At 38.8% G+C, this 21,389-nt stretch overlaps 1 protein-coding gene across 6 annotated transcripts in view; it reads left to right on the top strand.

Moving 5' to 3' along the window:
* Positions 1–21,389, top strand: part of TCF12 (transcription factor 12) — a 357,906-nt gene that overhangs the window by 96,804 nt on the left and 239,713 nt on the right. For 4 of the 6 annotated variants that reach the window (XM_004374600.2, XM_004374599.2, XM_023729662.1 and 1 more), the window contains exon 3: positions 11,281–11,354. In XM_004374600.2, the coding sequence (XP_004374657.1) occupies positions 11,281–11,354 (74 nt within the window). Of the gene's footprint in view, positions 1–11,280; positions 11,355–17,221; positions 19,675–21,389 lie in introns of those variants that run through there. The other 2 variants (XM_023729664.1, XM_023729665.1) reach the window with 2 other exon arrangements.

Below are 21,389 nucleotides of genomic sequence, written 5' to 3' on the forward strand. Positions count from 1 at the left end.
TTCACAGCCTTTCAAGAAGCAAAGAGGTCATGGGGGCCAGATGTTGGAGAGAAAAGAGGGTGAGGAAGTAAGTGGCTGGGAGGAAACCAAAAGAAGTGGAGAAAAGCAACACCAGCAACAAAAAAAACGGCACTGAGAGAGCCGGCTGGTGTGGACAGGGCAAATCCAAGTGGCACAGAGCTGGAGCCAGTGCCTCCCAGCCAAGAGACTGTGGCCAGTGGGAAGCAGCAGAGGCTGAGTGGTGGGAAGAAGTGGGGGGTGGGAAAACATACATCACTGGTTACTGAGTGTTCTCTCTCCTGCTGGGAGCTCTGTGAAGCTGCTTTCCTGTACTCCCTCTCCGCTGATCTCCAACAGGAGTCCAAGATGGCAAATCTGTGCTGCATTAGCTGATAGGGTACCTTCACTGGTATCTCTCCTCGCTCTGTTCTCTGTCAGTTTCTTATTCCGTTAGGTGCTTGGCTGAGTTCTTTATCTCTTCATTTGACACTTAGGGTTCCAGGATTGATGTGTGGCTCTGTTTTACTTAGTTTTTCGGGTCTTTGCTGTGGAAGGACGGCATGGTGCTTCTGTCTATAGCACTGTGTTGGCTCCTCCTCCTGCATTAAATTTTTAAAAGTAACATTGCGTTTACGTCCTTGCCCTTTAAATGTCATTTTCTCCCGGGTATAATCAGATGGTCACTATGAGTCAGAATTGGCTTGATGCAGTGGTTTTGGTTTTGGTTTTTACCATCTTAAGCCACCACTTGTAGTCCTCCACTGAATTCGTAACTATGGTGGAGGAGTAAGTCCTCTTTTTTACCTTGTGAAAGGTGTGCACTCTCTATAATTTAGGTATTTCGGTATACCATTTTGGTTTGTATCAACTTACATTGTTAATGAATGTAATTTTCTGCTGTTTGTTTGACTTAGTGTTCCCATATTCCCCAGAAACCTACAAGTTTATAGTTATAGGTGTATAGAATGATATATGTTCATAACATGATAAAACCCACATTTAATTTTATATTCATTTCAAATAATATTTTGTTTTTAATAATATAAATTGCTTTTTATTCAGTAATTCTTGCTTCTGTAAGAATTTGTCATTTAAACAATTTATCCTTGGGCCCTTTATATAATTTTTCACAGCATAAATATATTAAATATGTGATGGTATTGTCATGTTTGTGTTGGTAACAACCAACCGTTTTTTTAGTATTGCTAGTCCCAAAATTGGGATGAAGGGATATTCATTATAAGAATAGATAACATCTGAAAGGTGATGGAAAGGTAAGGCTTGGATGTTGCACTTTTCTCTTAAAATAAAGACTTTTGTCTTTGTACGTATAAATTCTTTTAGATGTTTGCATTTTGGTGCCTCTGCAAGAGGAGACTAATGCTTTATATCAGAACCTTGCCGTGTGGGTGTGGACTTGTATTTGAATCTCAAATGCATACCTCTGAAAATCACTGTTTCTTTCTCTTGGAGTGTCTAATACAACCTGCCGATTGCTATAGGTACCTACTGGTATTTCCAAAGCTCTTACCTTGGCCATGTTAACTGTTTAGAAAATTTAATCTTCAGTTTTCTTTTCAAGTTGTACTTTGTTAATATTTAAAGTAGTTGGTGTGTGAGGGAGAGAGGGAGCCTCCAAAAAAAGGGGGTATATTTTTTTAAAAAGACACAGAAAGGGAAAAAACTTTTTCGAATTAAAATTTACATACAATGAAATAAACGAATTTTAAGTGTAACAGTTCAGTAAGTTGGATAAATGTAACACTGTGTACCCAACACCCTAATCAAGATAGAAAATATCTCCCTAGTGCCATGTAGTGGATATAGTGGAGTGCTTTCCAGGATTCAACACTTATTCCTCAAGCTACTGGGAGTGTGTGGACGCCCCTTAGCAGAGTCTCTCTTCAAGAGTTGCCTTCTGCTGGAGAGAGCTCTTGTCTAAGGTCAAACCCACTTTCCAAGGGCAGCCTGTATTCAGTGGCTGGGCAGTGTAGCCTGTCAGGGAGTGGGGAGGACAGATATCAAGGTCTTGGTCCACTTACTGCAATTTGGGAGAATTCCCAAGGGCCACTCAAGTTCCAGATCTCCCTATGTGATGAACTGAGTCATTTGTTGCTACTGTATTGCAGTTCTTTGCCCAGTCCTGCTGCCTGTATCTCATCGCAGGTGTTGATCATGACAGCACTTCCCAACAGACTTCTTGCATGCACACAAGTCTCCACCTCAGAGTCTGCTTCCCAGGAACCCCAACTAGCAAAACCCTAGGAAGTTGCCTCAGGTCCCTTTCCACTCAAGCCCTACCCACTCAACCAACCAGTTTTTATTTCTGTCATCATAGATTAGTTTTGTCAGTCCTGGTCCTTCATATGAATGGAGTCATATCATGTGTACTCTTTGTATCTGGCTTCGTTTGCCCAGGAAAGTTGTATGTTTAAGTAATTTGTTCTTTTTATTGTATTCAGTAGTTTTCCGTTGAATGAATAAACCACCTTCTATTTATCCGTTTAGTATCTATAGGTATTAAGATAGTTTCCAGGTTTTGGCTATTATGAATAAAGAGGGAGAAAGGCTTTAGCAACAGAGCCTAAGGAGGATATTATGAAAGCCCAGATTAAAAAGGTGGTCTGGGAATGGAAATGGACATGCCTGAAGAAATATTCATTCAGAAGGAAAACTCAATATATAGAGGGTAGTGGAGGGAGAAGGGAAAGGATAATCAGAGATGGTGCCAGTTTACAAGACTGGTTGACCTGGAGTATTATAGTACTATCCACAGTGTGAGGAGCTTTAGTGGTGCAGTGGTTAAGTACTCAACTGCTAATCTAAAGGTTGGCAGTTTGAACCCACCATTTGCTCTGTGGGAGAAAGATGTGGCAGTCTGCTTCCATGAAGATTACAGCCGTGGAAACCCTGTAGGGCAGCTCCACTCTGTCCTGGAGGGTTGCTGTGAGTTGGAATTGACTCAGTGGCAGTGGTTTTGGTTATGCACAGTATTAGAAATATTAATAATTAAGGTGGTATCTGCTCCAAAGGCATATGAAGGAGAGATGAAGGGTATATGAGGAGTTTAGCTTTAGATGTGATAAGTTTTGGGTGATGCCAAGAGGACCAAATAAAGAGAAGTAGACGAAGAGAACCAGATGAAAGCCTTCAGCAGATGTTGGAAGATTCAGGACCCAAAGTGCAGCACTGAGCTTGAGGCTTGGGAATGTGCATTTGGAAATGGGTCATTCAGAGGGAATGAGCAGTCCAAAGGGTAGAAGAAGTGAAAGAATACAGAAAAAGAGGCCCAAAGGTGATTGCCATCAAATCCCAGAGAGGTGAGGTGATCAACAGGATCAGACACTATAGATCAGGGGTCATCAAAAATCAGCCTGGGGTGGGTCAAATCTGCCCCATTGACTGTTTTGTAAGTAAAATTTTACTGGAACACAGCTCCTCCTATTTATTTACGTATTGCCTGTGGCTGCCTGGTACAAGGTTAGAGCTGAGTATTTGGTACAGAGACTGTATGGCCCACAGAGCCTACAGTCTCTATTATCTGCCCCTTAACAGGAAGTTTGCTGTCCTTTGTTACAGAGATCTCAAACAGGAAGACCAAGAGGGGTGCCATTATATTTTATGATAAGGATGACTTTGATGCCCTGAAAGAGTTGGGTTTTATTCTGTAAACAAATGTTTCCTAAGGGCGCACTGTGTGCCTGGCATTTCGTTTTCTTGTTGTGGTCTAGGAAGAGCCTAGACTGTAGGAGATTAATGGATGAATGAGTGAATGGTAAGGAATGAAGGTAGTAAATGTAGATTCTGTCTTGTGAAATCTAGAAAGAAATGAGTGCTGGTTTGAAAGGCACGTGAGGAAGAGCTGTTTAAATGTAGGGAAAATACGAAAGAAGTGAAAATGTTGTATGGACTTCCTCCGAGAGAGGCAGAGCATGTTGCCATCCCGGGAGTTAATGGTCTAAGACTTGAGCGCAGCGGCGCGGGCCTCATTACAGGAAATGAATAGAATTGTTTGTGGAATTAAGTTAAGAATAGTAATTGCTCACACAGCTGTTTTTAAATAGCAAATTGTGTTAGGTAATCAGCAAAATTCCACTAAAATGTACTTGATAGTTATGCAGAAACTGCTTTATTGGTACTGACTTGTGATCCTAATGGATACTATAAAAACAAACAAACTCAAAACCTTTGTGTGCAGTTTTCACGTTTGTAGAGTGTACTGAATGATTGACTTTAATGTGTAAGTTCAACTATAATGTCTTCATCTTCGTCCTCTAACCACCAAGCCCGAATGTAATCACCCTGTTCAAGAACAGCTGCAGCATGAACTTTATGAGCCTACGGAGCAGTAAGGTGTGTTCTCTGAGGGAAGGAGTGTTGTTGAATTGCTTCTCTTTGTCTGCCTCCCTAGAAAAAAATGTAATGTTTTATTATATGGTTGATTTACACCTAATAATTTATTTGTTTTCTGTTTCAGTTTTCTCTAATGTCTGTACCTCCTTCATTCCTTTTTGGATCCGAATATTTTTTATAATTCTGTTTTGATTTATCAGTAGGCTTAGCTATGCCTTTGTGCTTTTTTTGTGTGGGGGGAGGAGTAGCTTCTCTAGGGATGATAGTAAATATACATCATTAACTTCTCACAGTCTCTTTAGAGTTAGTATTGTATCATTTCACATAAAATGCAGTAGTCTTGTGACCTTATAGGTCTGTTTATGTCCACCCATGCCTGCCTTTCTGCTATAGTTGTCCTGTGTATTACATCTACATACGTTTTAGCCCCGGGAGAGAATGCTATAATTTTTTGCTTTAAATAGCTGTGTTTTAAAGAAGTTAAGGTAGATAGTCTTGTATATGTAGTATTCCTGATGCTCTTTTTTCTTTTCTTCAAGATCCAGATTTCCCTCTGAAAACATTTTCCTTCAGCTTGAAGAACTTTCTTTAGTATTTCTTGTACTGCAGTTCTACTGGCAACAGATTCTTAGTTTTCGTTTATCTGAAAATGTGATTGAAGAATATTTTTGCCAGATATAGAATCCTGGGTAGATTGTTATTTTTTTCCCCCCACAGTACTTTAAAGATGCTTTTCCATATATTCTGGCATTCATAGTTTCTGATGACAAGTCTGTAGTAATTTGAACCGTTGTTCCTCTGCGTACAATATCTCTCTCTGGCCACTGTCAGAAACTAGTTATCAGTGGTTTGACTAGGATGTGGCTAGGTATGTTTTTTTTTTTTTTCTTTTTTCTCTTCATATTTATCCTGTTTGGTTTTCACTGAGCATCTTTAATTGATAAATGTATGTCTCTCACCAGATTTGTAAATATTTTTGGCTGTTATTTCCTCAGATATTTTTTTCTGTCCTGTTCTCTTCGTTCTCTCATTATAGCTATGTTTGATTTTTAAATATTTTCCTTCAGGTCTCTGAGGTCCTGATTTTTTTTTCTTTCTTTCTGTTTTTATCAAATTGGTTGATACCTGTTCATCTGTCATCAAATTCACTTGCTCTTTCCTCTCTCATCCCCATTCTTCACCCCACCCCCCAAAACCAAAACCGAACCTGTTGCTGTTGAGAGGATTCCGACTCATAGCGACCCTATAGGACAGGGAAGAACTGCCCCATAGGATTTTCAAGGCACGGCTGGTAAATTCGAACTGCTGACCTTTTGGTTAGCAACTGAGCTCTAAACTACCGTGCCACCAGGCCTCCACCCAGGGAATTTAAAAACATTTCATATAATTATTATTTCTAAACCTTCCATTTGTTCTTTATTAAGTTTTTTTCCTATGATGAGATTTGCAGTTCTCTCTTTTATTACAAACGTGCCCTTTATTTCACTGAGCATAGTTATAATATCTGTTTTAATGTCTTTGCCTGAAAATTTCAACATCTGGCTCATCTTGAGACTGGCCACTGTTGATTATCTTTTCCCTTGACATTGGGTTATAGTTTCACTGGTTCTTCATTTATCTAGGAATTTTGTATTGTGTTATGGATGTTATGAGTGTTATGTTGTGGGACTTCTGATGTCTGTCATGTTCCTCCAAAGAGTTTTGATATCCTTGTTTTTTAGCAAGTCACTAATTTGGTTATAAAACCAAAAACCAAACCTGTTGCCATCGAGTCAATTCTGACTCATAGTGACCCCTGTAGGGTAGAGTAGAACTGCCCCAGAGGGTTTCCAAGGCTGTTACCTTTATGGAAGCAGACTACCACATCTTTCTACCGTGGAGCGGCTAGTGAGTTCCAACTGCCAACCTTTCGGTTAGCAGATGAGTACTTAACCACTGCGTCACCAGGGCACCTTCAGTTTGGCTGTACTCAAAATGAAAACTCTGCCTTGCCTGAAGTTGGTGGCTGCTCACTTCTCAGTTTGATTCCTTTAGCCTGAGCTGCAAACTGCCTGGGGCCTGCTCTGTGAATTGGCACTTCAGCTCTCAGCCACACACGTGGGCAGAGATACACCGAAAGTGTGGGGCTCGCTTCTCTAGCTCTCTTCTTTTTGGGATTCTCTCATTTTATGGTGACCGTGATTGCCCTGATGGGCCGGCCTCTTTTTCTTCAGGCCAGAAAGACTGTATGTTTTCTGTTGGAATGTTAGTTGCTGCGTGTTATAGCTGCTGCTTACCTTCAGGATAAAGTATTGAGAATGAGGGACTCACCTGTGATGATCGCTGAGAGCTGTTAAAATGAGAAACTCACCCAGGCTGATCTCTTTTTCTAAGTTTATCTTTCCATCCAAGATCGGTCAGCTTTTCTTCACTCTCCAGAGCCTTTAGGTAGTCGTTTTATATTTATATTTTCCCCCTAGAATTTATAGTAGCTCTCTCTAGGAGCTTATTTGACCGTACTGGAAGCAGAGCTCCTAGGTCAGTGTTTGGGATTGCTTCCAACATCTTTGCAATCTGCATTTTGAAATAAGACTCCCCTTTAAAAAGTAATTCTTGTTATTTTACTAATTCTTGAAAATCTGCTTAGATTGGTTGGCATCACTCTTCTGTTTTGGATTTCTCCTTCTAACCCACCTTTAGTTATTGAATTCTTATGACATAGTCAGTCCTGTGAATGCACTAATTTTATGTTTTTAATTGTTCAGTGAACATTTGAGTGGACAGTATTGTACTTCTGCTAAGTACCAGAAGAACATGAACAAGGTATGTTCTCTGTCATAAAGTTTTATGGGCAGAATATACATGAAAACAGTCCTCAGTGTTCAAGACAAAATAAGTTCAAATTAGTTTCCAAAGAAGAATGATTAATTTAGACTTGGTTGTTGCAGACGACTTTACAAAGCAGGGGGCCTTTGAGCTCAGCCTGATTCATGGTTAGGAATTCAATACGGGGGAGCGGGAAAGAGGATGGATATTCTAAGGTTGGGAAACAATGAGAGTGTAATATGAATGTGTGACAAGTCTTGGCATGTTCGGTGGATGATTAATGTCTTGATGGGGTTGGAGCGTTGAGTTTGTAGAGGGATCTAGTAGGTAATGAAGTTGAAAAGGTAGATTGAGGTCACCTGGAAGAACACAGGATTTTTTTTCAAGAGTTGCCTATGCCATTAGTGCTTCTATAGAAGAAAACAGCCAGGAGTGGTGTTTAAGAGCAGGGCTTTTGTGTTTAGATTGGGCGAGTGTGGAGTTGCGTCTTAGGTACAGTAGGGCCCTTCTTTGTTTCCAGAAACTTGACAGCTAGTTTAGGAGAGCCTTGGAGACAGCTCACGAGCCTTTGCCAGAATTGGAATGTCTTCTGGGAACTTAACTGCAATGCCTGGCCATCAGGCGGTTTCTATTTTTCTTAATAGGCTTAGGATTTTCTTCTGGTCCTTATTTTTATTTGATTAAACACTGGAATTTTCTTTAGTCATATTTTTACAAGGTTTTTATATCAGAATGATGCAGCTAGTATTGCTAACATAGCAATATTACTGTGCTTGAAAGTAGTACAAAAGTAGTCATTTTCTTGGTGAAATTTGGCATGTATTCATTACTTTATCCTAGTGTACTTTGGCATTAAAGACTTAGAATGGGATATCCCTACCTGTAAATCTTTGTTCTCAATAATGCCAAACAGAAATGATGCTTGAGTTTTAAAAGCTACTCCAAGAAGGAGATTCCTTCTAACTTTACTGGACTTCCTTTTTCAAATGTGTGTGTGTGTGTCCTTAGAGTTTTATTTAACAGTTCGTTGCACAGAATCTCATTTTTTAAAAAATAAGTTAAAAAAGCTTTATAACCAATGTTATATACTTCATGTGAGGTAGCATGCCTTAACTTCTTTCATAGTTTTAATATTTCCCTAGCTTTTCTGTTTGTTTGTTTTTGTTAATGTGTACCCTAATGACAAAGAACTTGCTCTTACATTCTAGTTGATCCTATTTCACAGTGAAGTTCTGGAGAAACAATTGATGTACTTATTTCATGGGTATCTAAAATCTGAAAAAGATAGTAAAAATGATGGTGCTGGGGTTTTAGATGTATATTATTTTACAATTGATTGTACCCTTTGAATCTTATCAAAAGGAATATCATTACTTCACAAATAAAATTGAATAATGAAACTGTTGAAGATAAGACACATTCATAGCTCTGGTTCTCTGACACAGCTATCTCCAATCAGATTTTTTTTTTGATGAAATTGTTTATTGAATCACCCTATAGCAGATGGAAATCCTGGAAAGTATATTATCTTTCCCTTGTTTATAACAGTGTTGAGATTTGATATTTTTGAACTACATTTTACTTGCTGGAATAAAAAACTTGATTTCAGTGCTCCCAGAGGCCAGTATGTACATGTGTGTGTGTTATGTGTTGTATATGTTACGTGTATGCAGCCCCCTGTCCTCTACCTCCTGAAAGGAAAGGACTTTCAGATATGATACACAAGCTCTACGGCCTTTTGACTTGCTTTTCTTACCAGCTTTGCTTCGGAGGTAGCCTCTTTACTCCTGTCTCCATTCTTTGTATCTCTTTCCTTCTTGTCGTTCCTTCTCAGCTCCCCAGACCCCCCACTACTGCCAGAAACATTTTTCCGGTTCTAGCCCTGCTTCGCACTTTACCCTGGCAGCAGTGCAGGGTGGCAGGGTCTTTGGAGGCAAGTGGGTGAGGAAGGAATAGGTCTTCAAGTCAGCAGGCTCCTGATTCACCGTTTTACCCCCAGGCAGATCTTGTCCAAGACTCACCAAATCTGGAGTGATGCTCATGTACACAATCTCCGTGCTATTAATCAGCTTTATTTACTAAGGCCAAGGTGGAAAAAACATAGGCGTTGCGGGCCTAGAAAAGTCACCCTTCCCAAAAAACCTGTTTCCAGTGTTTCCTATTGGTTAAACACCCAGAGAAGTACAAGATCCTTTGCTCGCCTACTGAGGGGAGAAGGGGTGCGATGGAAGCTGTGCGCTAGTTTTATGACTGACTTAACAAAGAGGGTACCCCTAGTCAAAGAGAAATGGAGGGGCGGGGGAGTGGAGGGGAAGCGGGTAGACTAACGTCTGAGTTCTTCATAGAAAAGGAAGTAATGCCAGATGATGGACTGAGTCAGTGAGTTTACCTATGCCTCTAACAGGCTTACGCTTGTCAACTTGAAAACCTGACTTCCCACCTTTTAGTACTTCACCGGGCTCCCAGCCTCTTAGGGAACTGCTTGTGTATGTAGTACTTTAGGACTTGCTTTTAGTTACCTTTCAAATTAAATGTTTTACGAAAGAAGGATGCAGTTTGCTTTCATTAAGTTTACAGATCGTTGTTTCTAATGTGAGGTCTAAAATTTAATGTTTGTACCTTTTTTTTAAAACTGGGAAATACTAAATAACAATTTTGTACCTTTTTAATTATGGTACATGGAATCAAAATATTTATTGGATGTTATTTAAATGGTTCCATTCAGGAAGGCATGTGCGTAAGAGATCCTGTATCTAAAAGATTTAAAAAGTAAAAGGTGACTTAAATCTTTATTTTAGCTGAATTACTGATTACCCCCTTTTAATCCTGCTGAGTATTACTGGAATAGATTAATTTATTAGAAAGCCCGGCAAGACTCAGAGTTTTTCTACCATTCAGTTTTTGCTAAAGTTTCTGTTACGTTTACTGTTTTTATCTGTCAGTTGAGGAACTACTGAACTGGCATACATATACTGCAGTTGGGAAGGAAGGAATATATGGGAATGATAGTTTAGACATAGCTCAACATCTTCATCTGTTACTGTATTTTCACTGTGGTGTATTTTCTTTTTGATAAATTACTTCTCAGCTTTAATTAATTTTTATGATTTCTATATTAAGATGTTTATCTTGTGTGTATAATCTCCTTTTTATGCCTACCTTGGTCTTGGTGGTGAAGCTTTGGAAAGTTTATTATTCCTGTCAAGTTCTGTGCTTGTACAGCCATTGTTTTCAGCAGAAAAGAGTCATTTAGGCTAAAGGATGACTCTTGTCTTTGTCAGTGCCAGCCACGACTTTTTACTCCGAGTCTGGGTTTGTGAACAATAAAACTACAGAGCTCTGAGCTGAAAACCTTTCCAGATTCTGCGCATTCGGTAGCATCGTTGAACCCCCTGCTATGTACAGTAATAGTGGTATCTAGTACTTTAGTACTCTTCAGCTGATGGCTCTATCACCTAATTAAATATCATTTTTATTTAGTTAATCTTTGCTTTTCCTTCATGCTGTTGAAGATACTCAGACCACTTGATAAAAGTGGGATATGTGATTTGACAGAATTTCATGTGTCTCTCTTCAATTTTGCCGGAGATGTTATTGCTAGCAGATACCTGTCTTTTCTATATTGTCTTTTACAAATGCATTTAAAATGACACAGATGCCTCATAGTTAATCATTTGGTAGAAGAAAATTCAGATTCACAAAAAGAATAAACTAGAGTCTGATTATTTTTATTAGAGTAAGAGTCATTACCATTATCTGTCCTGAATGTTCCATGAAAGTACATTTTTTTCCCATAAAATTGTTTGCAGGTTCATAGGTGGTTATATATTAGTTTTGATTCGTTTTTATTAGTGTTGATTAGCTCTACGCCTCTGAAAACCTGTAGCAGATATAGGGCATCATATGGGAATTGATGGAGCAGTGATGAAGAGTCTCCGAAGAAATTTGTTTTCTAGGTGAAGGACTGATACATAGCCAGTTCCACTGAAGTGCAACAGCAGCCCGTGCTTGTACTCTCTGCTTATAATATACCTACCCTCCCCACCAAAAAAAAAAAAAAGGAAAAAAATTTCATCCAGGTATCTTTTTGGATTTATATCTTTCTCTCCCTTCTGTCCTCAGGTATGGATGAACGAGGAGGTACGACATCTTGGGGAACAAGTGGCCAGCCAAGCCCCTCGTATGACTCATCTAGAGTAAGTTTGCTTATCAGCCCTTGATTAAAACTGTAGAGAGAAGTATAAGTAAATTTTTTTCATATATACTGACTTGAATCCCTAAGAATTCTTTACCTGTACTTACGTGGCCAGCTAGTCTTGGTGTCTGGTTTATTTGCTGGAGAGAAGCACCAGCTTCTGAGCCCGCCCCCTCCACTCGTTCTTCTTGCAGGAGTCCTCAGGGACTCCCTAGCCCTGTCCCTGGGAGGCATGTCAAAACACACGTAACAGATGACATTTCTTGGTTGACAATTAAGGGAAAATAGGCCCAAGCTAACTTTCTATACACTGAAAGATCAAAAAATTAGAATCTTTTCCAGCAAAAAAAACAACAACATACTTTTCAGATTGAGAGTGGGAGATGGAAAATTAGACCAAAGAATTGGAATAAAATTGAGCTGTCTGCTTCCAGACCCCCCAGTAAACTGGCGAGGCTAAGAAATTCCTTTTCCAAAAGGCCATACTTCTAACGAACAATGAGCTATTTCTTATTTCTCTCAGAATTAACCAAGAGAAGATAGACATAAAATGTATGGGTACTTAATCCTACAAGCAAATTGGCTTATGAAGAGGAAGAAAAACAGCTTATGTGATTGGAATTTATAGTCTCAGTATTGGTTACACTGCTTTGCATTGAAAAATGCTGAGCGAAAGTACTTCTTAAAATATGTGGTTTTTCTATTACATTTGGCAGTAGCCTATGTTCAGTTTATTTTAAATACATTGGGCAGAACTGGGACCGTCGTGTGGAATCCCAGAAGATCTACAGGAAGGCTGTTAAACGTGGGTTTCTGTGTTTCCCTTTGGGGAGTCCGTGGCTGGGAGTGCTGGGCTGCAGGGTAAAGAGCACTGTCCTGGCTGTCCCACGACTGGCGGTTTACTGTTGACGGCCCTACCAGCTAGCTTTTTGTCTTGGGCGTGTTGTTTATCTTGGGGGTAGCTGAACTAGTTGTCCAAATGTCATTCCAGCTTTAAACGTTTATGATTCTCTGGATAATATTGTGAATAGGAAAGGTAGATTTCCTGATTAGATTTTGGAAGTAGACGTTTTACCTAGTGGGGAACTTGTAACACTATAAATATCAGATTGTTTTCTTTCAGAGGCTTGAGTTACTCTGATAATGTTATTTCTTAGAATGCATTAAATGGTGTCTTTGTACCTTATGTTCACTTCCTTTTCAAGTTTTCGTTTTCTATTTGAGTACTGCATAGAATTTTCGGATAAAAGAATATAATAATATACCCAAACACTTACATAATTTGTGATCCTGAACTTCAGTTTTCCTCCAGAGTTAGACTCCAAAGCACATCTTGCTTTTCTTTTTGCTGTTTGATCTAGAGGTCAAATGTGGAATGCTGCTGTTTTTTTGCTCTTAAATAACTTTTTTGAAAGTGTATGGTATGCAGTAAAAAGTTAAATTGATTCTGTTTTCCTATTTTAAAAGCTTAGATTAATCTCTGGATATCCCACTCCACCACAGAACCACGTATGGACACCCCCTGTCTGTTCAGAGGTCAGCTAGAGCGGTGGTCAGATGCTGCCCTTCTTTGGTTTTGCTCTAATTAAAATCTGCTGTTCAGCATCATTTTTCTGCTTCTGTCACAGTCATGGTTCTGAACCTAAAACGGTTTAGTGAACTAGTTAAGAAGTTATGTTTTATTTACCAAAATCTGGATCCAATTTCAAACCATTTATTTCTTCCCCTAACTCTTTCACCAGGGAAGGACAACTAAGGTTACCTTTGAGGCCTCCCTCATCACTCCTTAATAGGAAGATAGTCAGCTTTTAGGGTTTTCACATTAAACATCATTCACCATTTTGAGCATTTTTTAAAGTCATCATAAACATAAACCAGTATAACTTGGTTAATAAGACTCTCAGTTGACCAAAGTACTTCATTTTCCTGAGTATGTTTTTTTTTTTTTTAATTCAGAGATAAATGTTGATGTTTGCCAAAAATGAGTTTTGACACACTGTTAGTAAAATAATGAAGTCAATTTTAAGCTTTAATGAAACTGCGGGTACTTTATAGAAATCGTATGAATGAACTTTATTGAGACTTTACCATAGTGTGTAAATACTACATTTCCTCACAGCAAATGAAATCATTTTAAAAATAATTTCATTTTCAATAACATCACTAAATTAGAAATTTTTGAATTTTGAAGTTTGAAAACGCCTAGTAGGGCACAAAAAAGTTATTAGAAAACTGCAAAATCAGTAGTTTGGTGGAATTACGAGACGTATGCCTTTAGTTTATATGAATTCAACTATCTGGGCTGCTGTCCTGCCTCCCCCGTGACCTGCTCCAAAAGAGAGAAAGAAGAATTTTTTGCAGACTGTAAAACAATACTTGGCACATGAACCCTATTATATACTGTATATTACTATACATATTGCTATGCAGGATTATCTACACAAAACATATAGGTTGAGCTTAAGAGCTTTTCAAAGGAAATTTTTGCTATGTGTACTTTTTGCCTAGTAGGTTCTGACTTTAAATCTAATTCTAAGACACCACTCTGCTATAGCAACCTTGACGCTTATGTGAGGTCCACCTGGGTCATATAGTCAAGAGGCCGCAAATTTCTCACACATTCTCTTAGAAGTAGGGAACGTCGCTCCAGCAGAGTTTCAGCCTGCAGTGTCTCCCCCTTCCCCCAAGCCCACCAGGGATGGAAAGAAGCCTCGTGGTGTTGAGAGGTAGAGATTCTGGTTGTGGGAACTAACCCAGGAAATCACTCATGACCCGGAAGCAAGCACAGTGCCTGGTAGTGGTTACAGAAGAAGTGGTAGACATGGTCCCAGTTCTTAGCAGATGTGACGGTGAGACAAAATACGCTTGAGACGCAGAAGCTCAGCATTGTGGCCAGCGCCTCAGACCTTTCTTTGGCAGACTCCTGTTTCCTGCACTCTGCACCTCCTACCCCCTGTGCAGAAAGCGAACACACACGTGAACTGACACAAGAAGCATCGTGCCATGAGTAGCACCTACGTTTTCAGAAATACATGAAAGTGGTGATCGAGGTAAAGCTCCAGAGACTGACAGGACCACAAAAATCAGGTTAGACATGGGCAAGAGACGTAAGGAGTTTGTCCCCTTCCCCCTTATTTTTTATCCTTTACTGAAAACAAACGTTTTCTATACTTGACGTTGCACAGGCATAAAGGTGAGAGAATATCGTGATTTTTCGTGTTTACTACAGTGGCTCCCTCCCCCCATCCAGAAGGCAGTGATGAAGAGCACAGACTGGGGCCAGACTGTACGGAGATGGATCCCAGCTCTGCTGCTTCCTACCCGTGTGACTCTAGACAGGTTATTCTAATTCGTTATACTTCAGTTGACTTATCTGTAAAATGGCCATAATAATACCTATTAGGTTGTTGTGAAGATTAAATGAAATAATATATGTGAAGTGCTTAGATCAGTGCCTGGTACCCAGTGGGTGCTCTCTAAGAGCTCACTTTAATACTGTTATATAAAAGTTATCAGTTAGATCTATATGTGGCAATTAAACACATTTAAATGAATAAATATGTTTGCAGATCTAAGTGTAATGAATAAGAATTATTTATGGGCTTAGTCACCTGTGACATATTTTTCTTTCTTCTAGATGTGTAAAGGACGTAAATAAAACTTGTTTCTTTCCCTTTCAGTTGTTCATTTCTTTATTAGAAAATTAAAAGTCTCATTCTGCCAGACTTTGACGTAAAAGTTTTAGTCTCTGCGTACTGCAGTGCCTTTTCATGATGGATGCTCTGTATGTACTTGCTTAAAAAATAAAATTGACAGATCATTGGATTTACTTGATTAATTGGGTTTGAGGGTCAATGGAGGAAAGAATCAAAGTTGATTGAAGATGGTGAAGCTTGAAGTAGATGGTAGTAGTATTAATAATTATACACATTTATGTTTTGCTTACAAGTCATGGTCCTGATTGATGACATTACTTCGAGAGTATTTATTTTATTGAAGACAGGATTTGCAGACTTTTACCGTGTGACCTTGGCAAGTTACTTAACCTCTTTGTGCCTTAATTTTCTCATCTCTAAACTTACAATAATTTTACACATACCTTGAAGGGTTTTGGTGAAGATGAAATACAGTAGCTATAAAATGTTTAACTTCATTTACTGGTAAAATAAATGAAAGCTGTTATTACTATTATTACCACCATTATTATTACTTCCAAATATCTAATGGTTCATTGTGTGTTTTAATGATGGTATTTTTTCTGATGTACAGATTCTGTTTCTGAAATGTCTGATCATTTGAGTTTGTGAAAATCCCAAGGGCCCATGTTGTCTTGGGTTCCCTGCCCTCTTACATCTGCTACCTGAGCTTGGTCAAGCTCAAAATGAAGTGCCATTGAGGTTTACCCCCTGGGTTGGGGGTGGTGATGGGGCTCACAGGAGAGAGGAGAAGTCTTCTTGTTGATGCTTTTTCCAAGATACAGAGTTTTTCCTTGCTTATTTTACAAGGTAGACTTAGTCCACTGGTAGGTAACCGCTAATATGGTGATTAAAGTATGCCTCCCCTGACCCCACCTTCCTTCTCTGCTCCTCTTCTTGAACTCTGCCTAGGAGTAGCAGAAATTGCCTCATGACCGGAATTACATTTATAGGTACCGTCCTTGACCAGGATTTGGCATTTTAATCATGAGCGGTTTTCAGGTTGTATTGTGGAGGTTATTTTTGGAAAAGAAATAGCATTACATTGAGTAGTTAGGATGCTTGGTTTTTCTGTTTTGTTTTTAATTTCTAATTTTTTTCACCAAGGTTTTCTCTTTTCTTTAATATTGTTTGCAGAATGAAAGAATCATATCCATTGTTGCTCGTCCTTCCCTCTGCATTTTATAGTATCATAGAATTTTGAAAGCTGGAAGTTATGTTACCAGTTACCAGTTGCTGTTGAGTCAGTTCTGACTCATGGCAACCCCGTGCCTTTCTTCCGAGGAGGCTCGGGGTGAACTTGAACCTCCAGTCTTTCGGTTAACAGATGAATGCTTTAACCGTTACCACTACCCAGGCACTCCTTGGATGGTGTATTTGTGATCATTTATGTCCAGTCCCTTTATTTTTTAGATGAGGAAACTGAGAATTACAGAGTTGGAATTTTTGCTAGGCTGTATAACGAGTTAAATGACCTAGTGAACTAGTTAATAGTCTCAGTGAACTGAGATATTACCAAATTGATTTCATTGATCACTGTGGTACTCCAGGGGAGGGGGAGATTTCTTTAGATAGGGAGGTCAGGAAAGACTTAGTAGAAGAGGAAGTATTTGAGCAGAATATTTTAGGACAGACAGTATTTGTGTAAATAGGGTTGAAAGAAAAGCAACTTTCTGGAAGAATGGAATGATGGGAACATAAGTGGAAAGGCCAAAAAGATCACAAAATTCAGTAGATAGTGAATCAGTTCACTTTGTAGGTGAACAGTCTGAGATAAGGCAGGTAACTTTTTTTTTAAATAGATTTTACTGTGTTTTAGGTAAAAGTTTACATAGCAAATTAGATTCCCATTTAACAGTTCCCACACAACTTGTTCCATGGCTTTGGTTATATTTTTCATAATGTGTCAACATTCTCATTATTTCCATTCTTTCTGTTCTGTTTCCATTAATGTAGCTTCCCTGCCCCTCCTTAGCGTCTCATCTTTGTTTTAGGGTAAATGTTGACTGTTTGGTCTCATATAGTTGGTTATTTAAGGGAGCACAGTATTCACGAGTGGTATTGTTTATTTTATAATCCAGCCTATTATTTGGATGAAAGGTGACCACCGGGAGTGGCTTCAGTTCCAGCTTCAAAGGGCATCTTAAGGTGATAGTCTCGGGCATTCCTCTGGTCTCTATCAGTCCAGTAAGTCTGGCTGTTTTTAGGAATTTGAGTTTTGTTCTACATTTTCCTCCCTTTCTGTCCAGGACCTTCTATTGTGTCCCTGGTCAGAGTGGTGGATTAGTGGTTCTTCTGGTCTCATGCTAGATGATGCAGGTAACCTTTCTGCAGAAGTAATGTAGTCTACCCTTTGGGTAGTAGAGAGCTAATTCAAAATATATTTTTTATGTAGAAAATGACAAAGTTTTTTTATTAAAATTAATTTGTATAGCGTGAAGGATGGATCCAAAGTGAGAGAGTGACAGGAAACGGCATGCCCTGTTAAGATATAGTGTAGGTCCACTCATGATGTAATGAGACTTGGATTAGAGCAATTGGAGCAAGGTTGCAAAGTAACGGAGAGGAGAGCAGTGTCATGAAGGAAAAAATACAACTAGCACAACACGTGATGGGGGAGATAGAAAATTATGTAGACTCGCCCTCCCCTCAGAATGCCAACTCCTGAGTGTAAGTCTATGTGTTTGATTCAGGCTTTAACAGGTTAGGTCTGGTTATGTTATATAATCACCAGATTGTGTGATTCTGATTAATGTTTTCCCTTATAAGTGGGAAAATCTAGTTGTGTGAATAAGAAAACAGTTTTTTTTCCCCTTACTCAATTTCCTCCATTTGTCAGCATTGATGGAAAAATAAACTTTAGTGTTACGTTCTTTTCTTTAGAGTAGATATTTTCTCTAGATTGTTTATTGTTCGCTATTGTTTTTATTATTGAAGGGGAGGAAAAGGGTGTAGGTTTTTTAGCTACTAGGAGTTCAAATGCAATAATTAGTAAGGACACACAAATTTTGAAATAGTATTTTATGCCTCTTGATCTCAGGTACAAAACAGGAGATGAAGCAGTTAAATAGCAAAGCAAGACAGGAGGGACAGAGAATTAAAGTAAGTGTTTTCTATATATTGCATCTATGTTCCCATTAATCTCTGTTTTGTTATGTAACTGCTCATTCTGAATGTTCTGAATGTGAAGAAAACTATGAGTTAAAAAGGGTATATTTTAAAAGTTAGGTTTAGATAAACCCGTGAGAGTAAATGTTGTTTCGTATTCTTGGTTGTATTCAAAACATCATCTGCCTACAAATTGTAATCTTAATGTTCTTGAATAAGAAATTGAGTTATGATCATGTAAACTCCTTTTAAGTCTCTTGCCAGCAGATATCCAAAATGAAAGGACTCACATAGTGATCTCCATGTAAGCTAGTCCACGCTCCCATGTTTTCAGTCATACTTGCTGTTGAGATGCTCTAATGTAGATCTTTTGGAAAGAGACTTTATGTCAATTTCTCACCTTACTGTGAGGATCATTTAACTTTCTATGCCTAGGAAATAATATCTTTTATCAGAACTGACCTTTACAATTCTGTCTTTTTAAAAAATCTTCTCATTGTTTAATATTTTCAGTTAACAAGTGGAAACCAAAGCATATTAATCTTTGAAACTCTCTTTCGTCCCTTTCTGTAGTTGTTGAGGTCTTTCTTGACAGCCTCTTTACTAAATTGCTATTGAGTATTACATTGAGAAAGTTTAGAGATTTCTTATACATGAGAATAAAATCTAGGGCAGATTCTGACCGAACACAGTTTTAGGCGAATATAGCTTGTTTCTATTAATAGGAACACTGATAACTAGCCTTGGCCACAATATAATTTACAAAAGTACTTTCATATTGCCTGTTATGATCCTCACAACCAGCTCATCAAGAAGCCATTTTTTAAAAATTCTCTTCGTTTTTTGAGATGAGGAAATCAAGGCTCAGAGAAGGTAGTTAACTTGCCAGGTAGTAAACAACCAGTTAAGTGGTACAGCGAGGACTAGCAACCAGGCTTTATGACTCTAAATGACTGGCATTTTCTACCATATCACACTTACTAAGTATAAGAGAGACCTCAAAACAGTTGTGATTTCTCCTTGTCCAGAACTTTCAGGACACATTACTCTAGCAGTTGTAAAATGATGATATTGCTATTATTACTTCTTATGAAAATATTTTTCACATTTTCTACATAAAAACAGTGAGTCATGGATGATTCAGACAGGCTTGCTTCCTGGTCTCACCACCGTATTTGACATTGGACAAGGTCCTTCACTTCTGCGCCTCGTATTTCTCATCTGCAAAGAGATTGATCTCATAACAATTGTGTGAGAATTAAATAGAGGAAGCTTTATAAAGCATTTAGCACAATATCTGGAATTTATTAAGTACTCTTTAAGTGTTTGTTCTTCTCTGTTCCCCTTTTTTACTTCTGATCTCATGAAAACTTACCAGCCTTCTGATACGAAACCATGTTAGGAATCTTACACGTCTTGGATGCTCGCTGGAGAGACAGCTGTTCTGAATTCCTAGAGTATGTCTTCAGCAAGATAATGGACTTTCTTATGGTATTTAAATGCCCAACATGAAGTTCTGTAAGTTAGAAAAGTTAAATTCTGTTTATAAAATTTCATCTTTTGAAAAGTTCACTGCTTTACAGATTTTGGGATTTAGAGATTATTGGGAAAAAGACATGAGGCAATGCAGATTCTTATGACTAACCATAGAGTCTAAGGAGGAGGAGGCATTAATTCCTCAAATCTATTTTAAAAGAACATCTACATTACAAGGTAGTTAGGAGACCTAAAAGAGCTTATATATGTCAGAGGCTTAGCATGATCAAAAAATTTTAGTCCGTTTGTGATGTGCTTTTGTTATATACTCTAACATTTTTATTCTGAGTATAACAAGCCTGAAATGTTTTCCTTCAACATACTGATGTTTAGACTTTCAGTGCTATCAAATTGAAATAATTATTTTAATGCAGTTTATATCATAATCAATGTGCTGTTTTTTGCATGGAGCAGAGCATGTGATTTTATTTTTTAAATTTTTTTTCCCCATACAAAAATTTATACCTACATTGTTATGTGACTCTAATTGCTCTCCCCATACTGTGACAGCACACTCCTCCTTTCCACCCCTGATTCCCCATGTCCATTCAACCAGCTCCTAACACTCTCTGCCTTCCCATCTCACCTCTGGACAGAAGCTGCCCGTTTAATCTCTTCTTTATCTACTTGAGCTAAGAGGCACACTCCTCATGAGTACCACTTTGTGTGCCACAGTCCAGTCAAATCCCTGTCTGAAGAGTTGGCCTTGGAAATTGTTTCAGTTCTGGGCTGATAGAGAATCCCGGGGTCATGCTTTCCGGGGTGCCTCCAGTCTCAGTCAGACCATTAAGTCGGGTCTCCGTACTAGAATTTGAGTTCTGCACCCCACCTTTCTCCTGCTCCATCAGGGACTCTGTTGTATTCCCTGTCAGGGCGGTCATTGTGGAAGCCAGGCACCATCTAGTTCTTCTGGTCTCAGGCTGATAAAGTCTCTGGTTTATGTGGCCCTTTCTGTCTCTTGGGCTAATACTTTTCTTGTGTCTCTGGTGTTCTTCATTCTCCTTTATTCCAGGTAGATGGGACCAACTGATGCATCTTAGATGGGGGCTTACAAGCTTTTAAGATCTCCGATGCCACTCACCAAAGTAGGATGCAGAGCATTTTCTTAATCTTTGTTATGACAGTTGACCTAGATGTCCCCCGAAACCATGGTCCCCAGACCCCTACCCCTGCTACTCTGTCCTTCAAAGTGTTTGATTGTGTTCAGGAAACTTCTTAGTTTTGGTTTAGTCCAGTTGTGCTGACTTCCCCTGTAGTGTGTGCTGTCCTTCCCTTCACCTAATTCTTATCTACTATCTAGTTAGTAAATAACACTCCCCCTCCATCCCCACCCTCATAACCATCAAAGAATGTTTTCTTCTGTGTTTAAACTTTTTCTTGAATTCTTATAATAGTGGTCTTATACAATATTTGTCCTTCTGTAACAGACTAAATTCACTCAGCATAATGCCTTCCAGCTTCCTCCGTGTTATAAGATGTTTCGCGGCTTCATCGTTGTTCTTTATCGTTGCATAGTATTCTCTTGTGTGGATATACCATAATTTGTTTATCCATTGGTCCGTTGATGGGCACCTAGGTTGTTTCCATCTTTTTGCTATTGTGAACAGTGCTGCAGTGAGCATGGGTGTGCATATATCTATTCATGTGACGGCTCTTATTTCTCTAGGATATATTCCAAGGAGCGGGATAGCTGGATC

The sequence above is a fragment of the Trichechus manatus genome, unplaced genomic scaffold (assembly GCF_000243295.1).
Source record: "Trichechus manatus latirostris isolate Lorelei unplaced genomic scaffold, TriManLat1.0 scaffold00030, whole genome shotgun sequence".
NCBI classification, from domain to species: Eukaryota; Metazoa; Chordata; class Mammalia; order Sirenia; family Trichechidae; genus Trichechus; species Trichechus manatus.